Source organism: Eremomyces bilateralis (genome assembly GCF_010015585.1).
Source record: "Eremomyces bilateralis CBS 781.70 unplaced genomic scaffold P152scaffold_4, whole genome shotgun sequence".
NCBI classification, from domain to species: domain Eukaryota; kingdom Fungi; phylum Ascomycota; class Dothideomycetes; order Eremomycetales; family Eremomycetaceae; genus Eremomyces; species Eremomyces bilateralis.
In genome coordinates this window covers 1,520,722-1,535,474 of record NW_022985070.1, presented here as the reverse complement: position 1 = coordinate 1,535,474, position 14,753 = coordinate 1,520,722, and the positions used below count along the sequence as shown (strand labels likewise).

Sequence of the window (14,753 nt, the reverse complement as noted above, 5' to 3'; positions counted from 1 at the left end):
TAAGATGTGTGCATCGTTATTGAATCGTATTTAGTTGACCGGTTCGCCGCAGTCCACCACACGGAGTACTCTTATTCGCCCTTCAGAATAGTATAACGAACCATGGCGCCGGTACCAAGGCTAGACACAATTTCCATCGAGCGACTCAGCGAGGGCGCGGTGCTGTTCTTGTACAATCAACCTAAGATCGCCAATGCTTTTACCCTACGGCAATGGGTTGATATGCGGGTCGCGCTAGAGTGGGCCAGGGACGAACCTGAGATCAAGGTCATCGTGCAGTACGTTCTCACACGCAGTAAGGCGTGGTATACTATATATGCTGACATGTTCTTGCCCAGGGGTGGAAAAGGGAAGCACTATTCTGCAGGCACGTATATGGTCTTGCATATTATACCTTCACAGCCTTGATAACCGACCCTTGGATGGGCCAGAATACTGATACGTTTCATAAACCGTAGGCAAGGCACTCTCTGCGCCAGGCGAGGGACCGTCACCTAATGAGGAGATCGAGGCTGGCGGGAAACTCGGTCAAGTGTGAGCCATTTACCCCAAATGTCAGAAACGAGCATCTGCTGAGCGTGATCATGACCAAGGCTCATCGGTTACCCGAAAATCCTCGTCGCCGCCGTCCATGGGGCTAGTATCGGTTGGGGCTGTACGCAGCTCTTTAATTTTGACTTGGTCTATGCGCATCCTTCCGCATTCTTCCAGACCCCGTTCGTATCACTCGGAATTGTTCCCGAAGGTGCATCATCCTATTCGTTCCCGAAAGTGATGGGCCGACAGCATGCGAACCGGCTGCTAGTTGAAGGTGACCGCATACCGGCGCAAGATATGTATGTGTCAGGTCTAGTGACCAAGGTTATTGAGTCGGGAAGTGTGGAAGAATTCCACAAAGCTGTTTGTGCGAAGGCAAAGAAGATTGCCGAGAACTCGGCGGAGAGCTTGAGGTTGACAAAGAAACTTGTCAACACGGAGACGCTATTGGCAGAACAGAAGGAAGCTGGCCTAAAGGAGGGCCATGACTTGAGAGCAAGATTTGCGAGCGATGATAGCAAGGCTAGCATCAAGAAATTCACTGACAGGGCCGGGCAGTCATCAAAACTGTAAGGATATAGTGGCCTCATATAATAATTAAACAAACGGAACGAGCAAAGGACTTGGTGCGACAATAATAAGATGGAATATTTGCAGAAAAAATCGATAGGTCCCCTGTATGAAATATAATCACAATCTGCCAAATCCGATGTTCTCGATGGTTATCTTGGTAGAAGCGCAGTGAGCTGCATTCGGGTCCCACGCTTGTGCTCTAGCACTTGGCAGAGCGCGGTTCTGTTCTTTGGAAATGGAGATGAATCTGGACCCAATGGACCGCACATAAAAGGCGGCAAGCCGTGGGCTCTCAATTGGCAGGTGTTTTTTGGCATTGCACAGCCTCCTTCAAATGATTTGGCAGGTGCAAGCCGCATTTAATGTAAACTGACGGGACTATGTCTCGGTCAAATGTCATTCTTTTGTTGAGTTTGATGTAGGGGGGCCTGATCCACGTCATATCGACGGGTCATGTGCCACATTGCACCTATCAAGAGATACTCATATAAGATATACTCGGAATGATGCATTGGCAAACCATGAATGGATGGACAAGACCAAATCAACGGAACTCTTTGCCCGACAAGGCATACGGCAGATACGGGGGCAAAAATAGCCTTAGCTGGTACGTAAAATCGGTCCCAACTCCCAAGTGCCCTGTGTTCACAACAGCAACATGACAACAGTTTGAGAAAACTTGGACGGGTGAAAATCAATATCGGTATGAAGCGCTACCCAATTCTCGAGGCAGTCAATCAGGTGCCGAAGTGGTCGTAACAGGTCATACGAGGGATAGACGACGATTCTTTAAAAGCACAGAAAGCGAAAAACACACGAAAACCAACGAAAGACCAGATAAACATATAATTTGGGATTGGGATTGAATGCTTCGCCCCGTGCAGCGGCACCACTGATATAGACCGGGGAAGGGCTGCCGCCTCGCCTGCCGGCATATATGTGCAGAGTATAGAAGTATCGAAAAAGCTGCTTTCGGCAAATGTGGGCAATGCGTGGCGGATGTTTCCTATTGATCAAGCAGTACAACGATGTCTTCAAGGACGAACCAGTAGCCGAGCATAGGAAGATAAGAGAAGGAAAGGGGGGAAGGAGACGAGAACGTAGCCCACCACCCGTCAGAACTGAGGCTTCAAGGATGATCTACAACGAACTATTCCGTACCGTACGATGAGCAGAATGGAGGAAACTGGGAAAAACTTCTGATCAGGTGGGCGAGAGCTGGGTACCTGAAGGCTGGTGGTGAGGGGAACTGGGAATTGAGACAAAAGAGAGGCGAAAACATGTTGAATGTCACCAGGTTGATAAAAGAGCCGCATCACGTGTTAAATGATGTTGACCTCGCTCCACTCCACTCTCAGATATGGTAGGTAAACTTTCGCATGAGAATCGCCAAGCTGGTATTGTGAAGGCATTTTGAAGGCATTCTGAACGGTCACGGCTTTGGGGAACTCTTCTACTAGATTAGAAATGAATTAAGAATGAATCTTTAATATATTACCAAGTCTTTATAAACTGGCTATAATAAATGTATTCCTAATGCATTAAGCTATGCATAGATTTTGGAAGGTTCATCTGAGAGTGAGAAGTAGTTTGGCTCATTCAGTCACGTGATGTGCCCCGGGCCCCATGGTCTGTGGATTCAGGATTCCCAGGCGAAAGTCTCTCTGAGAGTGGGGCGACCTGCACCCTCTTGGTCAGTAATACTCTAAGTTGCGTGATGCAGTCGCCGAAACCCCCCTGAACTGCAGAGGCCGTAAGCCCGTAGCAGAGCCTCAATTTCATCTGTATCAATTTTCATCTGTTGAGGGCCTAACCTATCGTAATGCTGTGCCCCCATTCCTGATTCATCCCGCTCCGTCGTATCACCAAACACGTAGCCATATTACACCTTCCGCGTCCCTAAGGCTGCAGCAGAGATGGGGTATGGGTACTGGACGTTAATATGTGGGGTTGCCTTGTATTTGGTAATACACCAAAGATTCCGAAGGGCGGCAAGGCTACGGACTCTGTTAGAGCCTCACTGGCTACATAACTGCTGCTCCGCGTCTGTGGCGTGGATAGAGGAGGCTCTCCTTAACTCCCGTGTTCAAGCGTCCAGTCATACTGCTCATTCTGTCAATATTCCGCTACTCCTTGTACACATTCTTTCCATCTATGCTCAGGGCTCATGGGAGATCCCTCAGAATCAGATTCTATAAGTCCCTGCGTTAACCAATGTCTCCTACCATACTTTCACTGCCTTTCGATATTCTCGTAAACATCACATCTTATATTGACATTAACGACATTACCCATCTTAGTCAGGCTTCTCCAGCTCTTGCGTTCCTTGCTCAGGATCCATTCATTTGTCGATCTGCAATTGAGGTAGTACATCTGCTCTCTAGTCGTGCTTTTGCTCTGTTGTATTCAATGCTGTACCTCTTCCGTTCGGGGATGTAAATTCGCCTGTTCATGCTAACCGATTTGTAGTTCTGGGCCCCTTTCAGCCAGGAATGGCGGCAGTACAAAGCCGGACTCATAACCGCAGAAATTGGTTTCAACAACATCTACCAGCGTCGATCGGCGGTCGGAAATGGGCTACCTTTCAGTGTTACTTCGATTGGGAATTGTTTGAGCTTTGTATATCAAAATGGCTGGTTAGCTTTCATCAGTGACAAGCGAATCTTCGTGCGCAATGTGCGGAGTGGGAATTCTTCGCAGCGGATACCGAAATCCAGGCAGCAGCCATGTAATGGAGCCTTACAGAACAGCAGTGGTGAGTGGTTCTACATTGTGGCAACCACCGCTTCCCACAGGGATGTACGCATCTAGGGATTTTCTGGGCAATTCCAGGCTGCAGACTGACTTACGGCTAACTTCGAGACTTCATAGGGGACGACCATCATGCCCCTTTTAATGTGGTCAATTTTCCTAAAGAGTGGGATGACCTTAATCTCGTTGATTCAGAGTCTGAGATCGAACTCATGGGCTTTATTGATAATGTTTTAACGCTTTGCTTCCGTCCAATGCAAGAGGACGCTCAAGGCGTAAGTGCTTGGCTTCTCGCGCTCGGTATCACCACAAACGAAGGGGATGAAGGCATTGAGCTTTTTCGAGCAGCACTCCAGACGACAGAGAAGCTTTTCGTTCGTCACAACGAGAATTATATCTTCTGGGGGACACAGAGCGGCCGCGCAAGCCATGTGTACCTTGAATGGGTAATCAAAGGAACGTTGTTCCGAGACTGGGGAGATGCCAAACGGGATGGACGTGTTCCTAGCGTAGCAAGTCTACAACTTCCAGATTTCGTGGGATCTGAGATGAGCTCTACATGCGCGTTTGAGATTCATGAGGACCACTTCTACGGTGTGTCGAATCAGACTTCGTGGCACAATGAAGAGATCGACTGGACCTCTTTGTTTGACTGCATCTGCTTTCCCCTTGCGAAGCCATACAGTGCTGACCTCAAGAGAAATAAGAGGATCTATAGGAGGCAACACGACGAAGGTCCCTTAGATGACCTATGGACTGTTCTGGGTTTACAAGTCAAAGAGGATATCGGCAAGCTGACCATCGTCGAGGGTCGAAGAGAATGGACCAACGGCGGCAGTTCGGCGTATCGAACGTTCTACACGGCGGATATCACCTTCCCCGACGGTGAAGAACCGCACCAGCTGCCTGAAGATGACCCATACGTCACTATCGTGACGAGCGCGAACCGCCCGAACTACATACCGCGCCTGAAGCTCAAGACCGAAACCATTCATCCAGAGAGAGAACACCCCCGATATAGAAGTAGCCCGCCGTTCATAGCAGCACGGACGCGGTACCGATCCTACAACTTAGCATCCGCTACGTTTATAGATCTGGTGAGTGACAGCAACTGCTGCGAGGCGTCAGCAAAAAGTATGGCAGGGTGCCTTCGATTCCGCACTGGTTCCAGGCGGCTCGCCCCTTTCCCTTCGAATTGGAGCAAGCCAGATGCCGGGAAGGGCAAGCAGCGAGCGAACTCAGAGATAGGTTCGCCGAGGTTAGACTTGATATGGATGGATATGGACTTCGAGGATCTGGTGGATTCTGACGATCCGACCGCTTTCGACATTGATATTTTAGCAACGAACCTCGACGAAGAACCAAAGGAAACAGAGGCAAGCGTTCGAGGATACCGCTACTCCCCCATCACTCTCTGGCCCCCTCCGCTTCTACCGGAGTCTAATGCGCCACCCACTACTACAAGCATAACGCACGCCTGTGAAACTGAGCAGGTTTCGTCGCAAGAAGTACATAGGCTGATGAACCCTCACCACACAAACCGAGACTGCTTCGCTCCGATTGACATCGCTGCGGCCTCCGATGAGCGGACCGTCGTCTTCCTGGTTCGGAAAAAACAGAACCGTAGCTCGGCAAGCAGCTATGAGGAAGGGCATTTGGTACTGGTGAGCTTTTGTCCGTGGGTTACTGCCCTGGATGCGGAGATTTACAGTGCTGGCAACGTGGATGGAGTGGAGTTCGTGCTGTTAAGGGAGGATATCCGAGGAAGATCCAAGGAAACAACATTTTTTACTGGTCCAACTCTTATCTAGTATAGATGGCAATACTAAAGGAGAGATAGTATCTGCGCAAAATTCTAGTCTTCCAACCAAAAGTGTGCGACTAGGCTCGCAATCTACCCTCACTGGCTTCTGTATAAACTTTCGCAGACGAGATTTAATTTCTAGGTTTGGATATTCTGTGTCCCGAAACGGGCCCTGATTCCATATACAGAGAACGCAGAGGACGAAGCAGATCCATATGTTGCAAAGCGGCTTGCACAGCAACCCAGCCTTTGCCGGATCTACGTCCCATCCCTAACATCTAAAGTGGAACTAAGCCTCCTTGTCCTTGCCGAGAATGCCACGGGCCATGTGTCGCTTGCGGAGATTATACTCGACCGCCCGCTTCTGGGCAGCTGGCGACTGGGTGAACGCAGCGGAGCCACCAAAGGGTCCCGCAAGCGCGGAATTCTGAACCCGGACAATACAGACGTTGTCGGCACCGCCAGCAGAGCCTTGGCAGGTCATCCCTTGGGGCATTTGGACCTGAGATTGATTTAGAGAGTACCACCGCATGACGAGAACGGGGATTACTTACTGTGAGGGGGAAATCCTCGATAGTAGCACCCGAGAGCCCGCCAAAGCCAAGACCGGGAACGTCTTGCGCGACCTGGGCATCTTGGAACGCAGTAGCATCGGTTCCGCCAGAGGTGGGATCAATCGCTGCCGTGAGCGGGCCAGCACCGTCCTGGTTGACCTGGCGGAAGTTCATGGTGATCAGACCGTTGTCATCGGTGGTCGGGAGGCCCGAGGTGGCGCCCGACCCGGCCGCCTGAGCAACACCGCCCTCGGCGGCAGTATTGGCAGTCTGCGCGCCCTGCGCAGTCTGGGCACGGGTTCCTTTGCCCTTTCCTTTGCCCTTGCCCCGCAGTCCGCCGAGCAGCTGGCTAAGTTGGCGCTTGTTCCGATTCTGATTTCCACCGGCTTGGCCCGTCATGAACATGGAGATCGCAGCGGCGGCATCGACCGGTCCGCCGCCTTGCGTTCGGCCAAGAGCAGAGGCGCGGCCCCCGACCTCTCGGGTGCGGATGATGGCAGTATCGGCCTGAGAGCCACATCCGTTGCTAGAGCAGTCTCGGGGAGTTCCATCGATGACTACATCAGGTCAGTGTCTCTTGTATGCTGTTCTTTATTCTCCTCGCCATACCTGTAAGACCGGGCATGGTCACACCATTGGCACCCTGGATCTCAGTGACGAGACCGTGAGCGGATACATACGCCGCCGTCGCGCCGAGAATAATAGCGATTGAGTAGTGCATGGTGATTGAAGTGGAGGTAGTGTATCTTATCGTAAGGATTAATATGAATTGAATGAAATGTTGGAAGCGACCTGCGCAATCGAAAAGAATGGTCAAAGAGCTTTGAGCCTTGAATGGAACGAAGGACTGTTAATCGAGAGACGAAAAATTGGAATCAGTCCGCTGGCCAAGGCCATACTTATGAATCTCTCAGCCGCTACATCTTGGATATGATCTTAGACAGAGGAGGCATTATGGCATCGGCGGTAGAAGATAGCCCTCTTCTGCGACGACTCGCTCCATGCACAGTGGGCGGCTACTGCTGTTGCAGTGGAAGACATGGGGGAATACGATGCTGATGATACGTCACTGAAATCAGGAGATGACGAGAGCTTCTCGAAGGGATCGGTGAGTCGCGATGAACTAGCTGTAGAAACGGTAGGGCAGAACATCCGCGGCAAAGGTGACTTGAAGGAGAGGCCCAAAGCAAGGCAGAGCCACCAAAGATCATGCGAAACCAATAGTGATAGTACCAAGTGCAAGATAGCGAGGAGATAGAAGAAACACCTAAGGGGGAGAAGGTGCCGATCTGGAACGGTTTCGACACATGCCCATACCCCTGCTCGGCTTGCCCCAGATGTGCTGAGGTATTAAGACGAGGTATCGGTCAGTTGCAAAGGGGATTCTACTTTCGGTAGCAGAAATCCCCCCAACTTGTTTGCTGTCTCGACGCTCGGGTGTTGCCCTACCGACGAATTGGATCCGATGCAACCAGGTGCCATCCTCAGCCGAAACAGACTGTCGGCGGCACAGTGCACATCACAGCAACCTCAGAAAGGTTTGATGCACAGGAGCCATCGCTAGTGATGTGTACCATCGATTCTCAAAATACTTGCGACTGAACAGCTTTGGCATTTATGAAAACCGCGGTCGAACCCCCTCCAGGCTGTCGGCCATTGAGCAAGCCATTGGACCACAAATTGGAAGAATTGGGCAACCGGGAGGGTATACCACGTTTCTATTTCCGGTCTCAAGGATGCCGAAACTATGACATGATGGTAAACCCCATGTCGATGACAATAGGGATATTCGCGAGACTCTCATCCTAATAGTGGCGGCATTCATAAGAAAGACTAAGCTTCCCGAACCCCAAGCTCGTGCGATTTAGGTCCCTGCCGAACCAATTCTGGAAGACTTCATGATCATCACATCCAAAGAGGGAAGCGTGGAGCAGAGAACCGAGCACGCGCTCGTCTTGTTCCGCGGACATGCCGCTGAAGCAACAGTCCGGCTGTGTGCGACAGGTTCGGTCTGAAGTTGGCTCGATCCTAGGTCGTGATACAAAGAAAGTTGGAAGGGGGTGCAAAGATCTGGGGGTTTCAACTTCGACGCGACGCGATACGTTGGGCGTCGCGAAGTTGGACGGGGAGCCTCATCAGTCATCACATGACATACTGACTACTGTACGGTGTAGGTCGATCTTTTCCCATCAAGTTATCGTTTAGACGACATTATCGTTTAGAGTGTAGGCGCTAGATTAAGGATCTAGCGTCCACAGTGTGGATGAGGTAAGCTTCAGCTGACGAACCAGGGGCGCGGATACGATAATAATCCAATCAGGGGCCTGCCGAGGCTTGCTAACAGGTCTCTTTACGACTAGCGTATTCGGTGCTCTCGGGGTCTTCCCCACATCAACTCTTAACGTTAGGAATTAACGACGACACGACAACACCCGAACAGTAATTCTAACCGGAAGCTTGCGGATTGCCGGACTGAAGAGTCCAGCGAACCACTCACAGGCCAGCGTATGGATGTGTTACCGGGTACCTGTACGGGTGTACCTTCGGGAACCCGACGCCTGAGGCTTCCCCAGAAATTGGTTATGGGGTGCATATCATCTCAGGGTCTAGAGCTGCTGTACCATATCCAAATGGAATCTTTCCCAACCGTCCATCTCATGCGAAAGCCAATGTGAACTGGTCCATCTTACCATCTACTATCTTACTATCTAGGAGGATCCAGCGCCCGGGCACATTGGCCGCCTGGCCTCGATAGTCCAGCGTCGAGTCGAACGCATGGTCCTAGAGTGGAGATATGCATACCATTCGTGCTTGGCCTAGTTAGTCGGGATGACTGACTCTGGCTCCCCTCGGGTACAAAGATCGTCCCCGCAATCCACATGGCAGTCAAATCCTGGGCTCAAGGCCGGATATGTAGATAAACCCAATAATTACAATACAATTGCACATTTTCAGAGCTTCGTATCTTCATCCCCATTCTCTGCTCACTACTACCTTGACGTCGTGTTGTTCTCAATTGCAGTTTCCCCTGCGCGTTGCTCCTCGACCAGATCAACCTCCTAACCCCTTCAAGATGCCCGTTAAATCAAAATGGTCAATTGACATTCCCCAGGTCTCCCTCCCAACCTACCTCTTCGGTTCCCCCGATGGCCCTCTGCCCACCACCCCCACGCTCATCTCCACCGTCAAGCCCGACACCGTCTACCTTTCCCTCCACACATACCGACAATGGTCGAAGCGCCTCGCCGCCGGCCTGCAAGCCGCCGGCTTCCAGCCGGGTGACCGCCTGCTGCTGTTCTCGGGGAACACGTTGTTCTTCCCCGTTGTGATTCAAGGGGCCATCATGGCCGGGGGAATCTTCACCGGCGCGAACCCCACGTACGTGGCGCGCGAGCTGGCATATCAGCTACGGGACTCGGGAGCCAAGTTCCTGATCTCGGCCGAGGGGAGTCTGGATACTGCGCTGGAGGCCGCCAAGGAGGTGGGCTTGGACCAGTCGCATATTTTCGCGTTCGACGATGGGTTCGCTACGTTCGAGGGACGGGGAAAAGGTGTCGGCAACATCAAGAACTGGACCTCGCTGCTCGCGTCGGAAGCCGAGGGGGAGCGATTCAAATGGGAGGAGGCGACCACGAAAGAGCAGTTGGATCGCACCATTGCGCTGAACTACAGTTCCGGAACCACGGGGGTGCCGAAGGGCGTCATGATCACACACACGAATTACATTGCGAACACGGCGCAGATGGCGCACTTGGGCCGGTTGACGGCTGATTCGGAGGAGAAGGAGAAGCGGACGCGGCTGCTGTGCTTCCTTCCCATGTACCACGCCATGGCGCAGACCATCTTCGGCGTGGGTGCGGCCAAGCGGGGGATCCCCGTCTATCTGATGCCCAAGTTCGATTTCCTGGACATGTTGGCGTGCGTGCAGAAGTTCCGAATCACGGATCTGACGCTGGTGCCGCCGGTTGTAGTGGCGATGTCGAAGCATCCGGCCACGAAGCAGTTTGACCTGAGCAGTGTGGAGCGGGTCGGATCTGGTGCGGCGCCTTTGGGCCGGGACGTGTGCTCCGAACTGGAGAAGCTGTGGCCCGCGGGGAAAATCAATGTCAAGCAAGGTTGGGGCATGACTGAGTGAGTGGGAGCCATTGGGAAAGCCAGCGGGAATCGTTGGATCTAACACGGATCTAGGGCAACTTGCTCCATCTTGGGGTGGCACCCGGATGAGATCTCCGAGTCGTTCTCCGTCGGCGAACCGAACGCGAACTGCGCGGTCAAAATCGTCGACGAGAATGGGAAGGAGGTCGCCCAGGGCGAACGAGGCGAGCTCTGGTGCACCGCGCCGAATATCATGAAGGGATACTGGAACAAGCCGGAGGCGACTAAGGAAACCTTGACTCCAGACGGGTGGTTGAAGACCGGTGATATTGCCTATATGGATAAGGACGGGAAGTTCTTCATCGTCGATCGAATGAAGGTCCGACATGGTGCAATTCCGGCAATGTGAACCTTGCTAACATTGTCCAGGAACTCATTAAAGTCAAAGGCCTCCAAGTCGCCCCGGCAGAACTTGAAGCCTTGCTCTTAGAGCATCCTGATGTTGCAGATGCGGCGGTCATTGGTGTCACAGTGTAAGCATGCCGGATTGTCCTCGTGTTATAAATGCTCACGAACATGGAATAGGAACGGAGAAGAGTACCCCAGGGCTTACATCATCCCGCAAGTTGGCTCGAAGCCCACGGAACAGGATATCCACAAGTTCATGGAGCCGAGGGTCTCAAGAGCCAAGAGGTTGGTTGGCGGTGTGAGGTTTGTCGACGAAATCCCGAAGAATCCGGTAAGACACAACGCGCTCATTGCTCGCCTCGTCATAAGCTAACGTTGTATTTAGTCGGGAAAGATCCTCCGGAAATTGTTGCGGGAGCAGGCGAAAGCGGAGGGAGAAGCCCCAGCGGCAAAGCTGTAAATTTTGGTCCATATCTTAGCATCTCTTCGTATGTCTGCATGTCGACTGGGAGCCACAGGTTGATTTGGTCCGTCAATTAGATCCGGTTGGGAGAAATTCATACGGCCGTTTCAATAAAACATAATTCGCTTTGCCATGCCGGTAAATTCTAGGGATTACCAATAGCCATGTCAATTGATCATGGTTGGGAGTATCTTTTTGAGGCCAAGCTGACCCAGTACCGTATATCCATCCCTCCACGGCGGCGAACAGAAATCGTAACGGCCCAATATTGTACAGTAATTGCGTTAGTTACTTCTCGCGCCCCCTTTCTCCTTCCTGAGCTCGTCCATCTTCGCAACCCGCTTCTTGAACTCTTCATACTGGCATTTCTCGTATCCGTGTCGTTCGTCCTGGCGGTCCCTGTCAGTTCGAGTCGTTGGCAACCATTGGGCCAAGATATACCTCGCATCGCCACGGAAGGTAGTAATTGTCGTATCGGCATTTGTTTAGCGGAATTAGGAGATGTGCACAGCTGTCCCGATACGCCAATGGTAATCGGGCTTCCGACATCTGCTCTCTGGTTGCGGCTACGGAAGGTTAGTTGATGATGGATCTCTCGCGGGTCGCGCATGGAACTTACGTGCTGTGGGAGTAGAGTCATGGCTGATGCCAACGGCGTCTTTTATCTTCTCTGTGATGGTCATGATTGCTGTCTGAAGGATTGATTGGATGCAACAGCAGCTGTGCGAAGCTCAATAGCCGGAGATGAAGGGCGCAAGCCGCAAAGCTGCCATTCACGGTTCACAGTGAGCAAAACGATGGGTTGGTGCCTTATAAATATCAGTTGCCTGAGGCAGCAGAGACTGAATGATTCAGGTCACGTGCATTTACATCACGTGCACCCCTCATCCCCGCGAAACCTCCGCCGCTCTTTCCTCATTTGCACGAAATTGGCTGGGCTCCTGACGCGAACGCGTCTCGCTCAATCTCGTGTTCCATCGCTCGGCGAAAAGTGTCATCCCCTCCTTCATACACCTGAACTCCTCACCACCTATCTCATCGCCGTACTCTATTCTATGGCATGCGGACCAATCGCCCCAAAATGCCCGTTGATGCAAACACGAAGATCTATTCGGCCACATACAGCAATGTAAGTGCTTCCATCTGCGCGTTCCCTTGCCTCACGCTCCGGCTGAACAGCACTGCAGGTGCCCGTCTACGAATTCAACGCCGATGGCAATTTGGTCATGCGCCGCCGCGTCGACGATTGGATCAATGCGACCCATATCCTGAAGGTGGCCGACTTTGATAAGCCTGCCCGAACCCGGATTCTGGAGCGCGAGGTGCAGAAGGGAGTTCATGAAAAGGTTCAGGGCGGCTATGGCAAATACCAGGGTTGGTGATTCCTATGCCTGCGATATGGATCTTTCTAACAAATATTCAAAGGAACTTGGGTACCGCTTCCAGATGGGCGGGGCCTTGCAGAGCGCAATGGAGTCCTCCACAAACTACAGCCCATCCTCGACTATGTCCCGGGCGAACATAGCCCTCCTCCAGCTCCCAAACATGCGACCGCTTCATCGGCCAAGCCAAAAGCTCCTCGTCAGAAAGCAGCTCCCAAGGTCGAAGGTTTGTCGCTAGTCTTTATGACGATATCCATGGGCCAGTTCACCCCGCTAACTTCTGAAAGTACTCAGTCAAATCAGCGAGGATCGATACGAGATGACCAGCGCTCAGTTCGATGATGTTAGTGACGATGCTCGTACCGTCGTCACAAACTCAGTAATTGAAGATGATGGGATGCGCCCACCTTTCACCGGAAGCGCTAGAAAACGAAAGCGCGGAGCCGACCACATGTCGGTACAAGACCAGCAGCACCAGATTTGGGCGGATCAACTACTCGACTATTTCATGCTTCTAGAGTCCGACGACCGGTTTCCCGCCCCACCGGAACCTCCACCAGGAGTCAACCTGGACCGGCCCATCGACGAGAAAGGACACTCTGCCATGCATTGGGCTGCAGCAATGGGCGATTTTGATGTGGTTCAAGATCTTATGAATCGCGCAGCGCGTATCGATTGTCTTTCCAACAATTTCGAGACGCCTTTGATGAGAGCTGTCATGTTCACCAATAACTTCGACAAGAACACGATGCCTCGGATGGTTCGGACGTTCGCCAGTACCGTCGCTAAAACGGATTGGTTCGGCTCAAGCGTATTCCATCACATCGCAGCCACTACCAGCAGCAAGAACAAATACGTCTCAGCAAGGTACTACCTCGATTGCATTATCAACGTTCTCAGCGAAACATGGTCCCCCGACGACATAACTCGTCTCCTGAACCTCCAAGACCAGAACGGCGATACGGCCATCATCATCGCTGCGCGAAACGGAGCAAGGAAACTTGTCCGCGCGCTACTGGGCCGGAATGCCTCGGTGGACATTCGTAACCAACTCGGGGAAACTGCAGATGATCTCATCCGTGACCTCAATATCCGCCGCCAGAACCGTAACGGCATGCGCCAGGCATCTTCATCCCCCTTTGCCCCTGACTCTCAACCCAATGGCAACGCCGGAGCACTTCTCCCCACTTCCTCATCCGCCTTCAATACTATCCAATCCACACCACATTACCGCTCGCAGACTGCCAACACGCTCATGCAAAAGATTGCCCCGAACGTCTTTGACCGTTTCTCACAACTTGCCACCGCCTACGATGGCGAGCTGGAAGAGAAGGATGTTGAGCTGGTCGAGGCACAACGAGTACTCAGAAAGCGGCAGGCAGAGCTCGACGTCATTCGGAAGCGATTGTCCGAGTTGGAGCCGCTAGACGAAGGTGATGAAATCGACAAACGACAAGAAGAGGAACTAGCATCCCTGATGATGGAGGCGGAGGCTATCCTGGAGATGGAGCAGAAGGCCGAATTGAAGGCGCTCTTGGAGAAGGAGAAAGCGGCATCATCAAACGCTAAGAACAATCACGAGTCGAACAAAGAGAACCCAGGAGCCATCGCCGACGGCGCTGCGACGAGCGGTGTAAGAGGAGGTAACGGAAAGGATGATGATGGCAATGTGATCGACCGCGTCACCCTTGCCCTGATGCTCCAAAAAGCACAGGAAACCCGCCGGAAGCTGATCAAGGAGATCGTGCAGAAACTGAGCGTGGCCGGCATGAGTGAGCGGCAAAGTGACTACAAACGGCTCATCACGGGGGCTCTCGGCGTGAAGGAAGAGGATGTGGAAGGAATGCTGAACGAGATCCTCGCGGAGTTGGAAGATGCGAAGGAGCGGGACACGATGGAGGTCAGTCCTGTAGCATAATGCTGGGTTTTGGTTTGGGCTGTAATGCGTTCACTGTAATACTGCACGTGGGGAAAGGGGGGAAGAGCCGGGCTTTTGGACAAGGAAGTCTGGGTTTCTGCGGCCTCGATCTAAAGGCAGCGTCGCTAGGTGCGGAATATACCTAGATACATGTTCATCATATACAAATTAATCACTAAGTGGATGACCCGTTTGGTTATGGGCATGACTGATCCACAGTGACACTCAATGGTAACTTAAGTGGTGGTTCTGAGCCGTTCTACAGTTC

The 14,753-nt window shown here is 52.2% G+C and overlaps 6 protein-coding genes across 6 annotated transcripts; 4 read left to right on the top strand and 2 right to left on the bottom strand.

Annotated features, from left to right (window-relative positions):
- Positions 1–111: 111 nt before the first annotated feature.
- P152DRAFT_368841 (ClpP/crotonase) lies at positions 112–969 on the top strand (the record flags this gene model as incomplete). The annotated part of the gene is made up of 2 exons (XM_033675469.1): positions 112–371; positions 594–969. Coding segments are annotated over 2 exons (636 nt in total), but the record flags the coding sequence as incomplete, so codon positions are not given.
- Positions 970–3,098: 2,129 nt separating this feature from the next.
- P152DRAFT_512522 (uncharacterized protein) lies at positions 3,099–5,683 on the top strand. The gene is made up of 3 exons (XM_033682753.1): positions 3,099–3,474; positions 3,580–3,865; positions 3,982–5,683. The coding sequence occupies exons 1-3, from the start codon at positions 3,325–3,327 to the stop codon at positions 5,670–5,672; spliced, it is 2,127 nt and encodes a 708-aa protein (XP_033536894.1). The 5' UTR covers positions 3,099–3,324; the 3' UTR covers positions 5,673–5,683.
- Positions 5,684–5,813: 130 nt separating this feature from the next.
- On the bottom strand, positions 5,814–7,099 carry P152DRAFT_250381 (MAS3 protein). The gene is made up of 3 exons (XM_033674702.1): positions 6,829–7,099; positions 6,220–6,776; positions 5,814–6,167 (listed from the first exon to the last, which is right to left on the bottom strand). Exons 1-3 carry the CDS (start codon positions 6,938–6,940, stop codon positions 5,955–5,957), a joined length of 882 nt encoding a protein of 293 aa, XP_033536893.1. The 5' UTR covers positions 6,941–7,099; the 3' UTR covers positions 5,814–5,954.
- A 1,779-nt stretch (positions 7,100–8,878) lies between these two features.
- On the top strand, positions 8,879–11,531 carry P152DRAFT_456306 (4-coumarate-CoA ligase). The gene is made up of 5 exons (XM_033678972.1): positions 8,879–10,350; positions 10,408–10,693; positions 10,744–10,847; positions 10,900–11,053; positions 11,108–11,531. The coding sequence occupies exons 1-5, from the start codon at positions 9,293–9,295 to the stop codon at positions 11,180–11,182; spliced, it is 1,677 nt and encodes a 558-aa protein (XP_033536892.1). The 5' UTR covers positions 8,879–9,292; the 3' UTR covers positions 11,183–11,531.
- P152DRAFT_471875 (uncharacterized protein) lies at positions 11,470–11,868 on the bottom strand (the record flags this gene model as incomplete). The annotated part of the gene is made up of 3 exons (XM_033681110.1): positions 11,470–11,574; positions 11,627–11,751; positions 11,805–11,868. The coding sequence occupies 3 exons, from the start codon at positions 11,866–11,868 to the stop codon at positions 11,470–11,472; spliced, it is 294 nt and encodes a 97-aa protein (XP_033536891.1).
- Positions 11,869–12,144: 276 nt separating this feature from the next.
- Positions 12,145–14,645, top strand: P152DRAFT_456305 (apses-domain-containing protein; the record flags this gene model as incomplete). Its single annotated transcript, XM_033678971.1, has 4 exons — positions 12,145–12,314; positions 12,373–12,559; positions 12,611–12,793; positions 12,855–14,645. Coding segments are annotated over exons 1-4 (2,044 nt in total), but the record flags the coding sequence as incomplete, so codon positions are not given.
- Between the last annotated feature and the right edge of the window lie 108 nt (positions 14,646–14,753).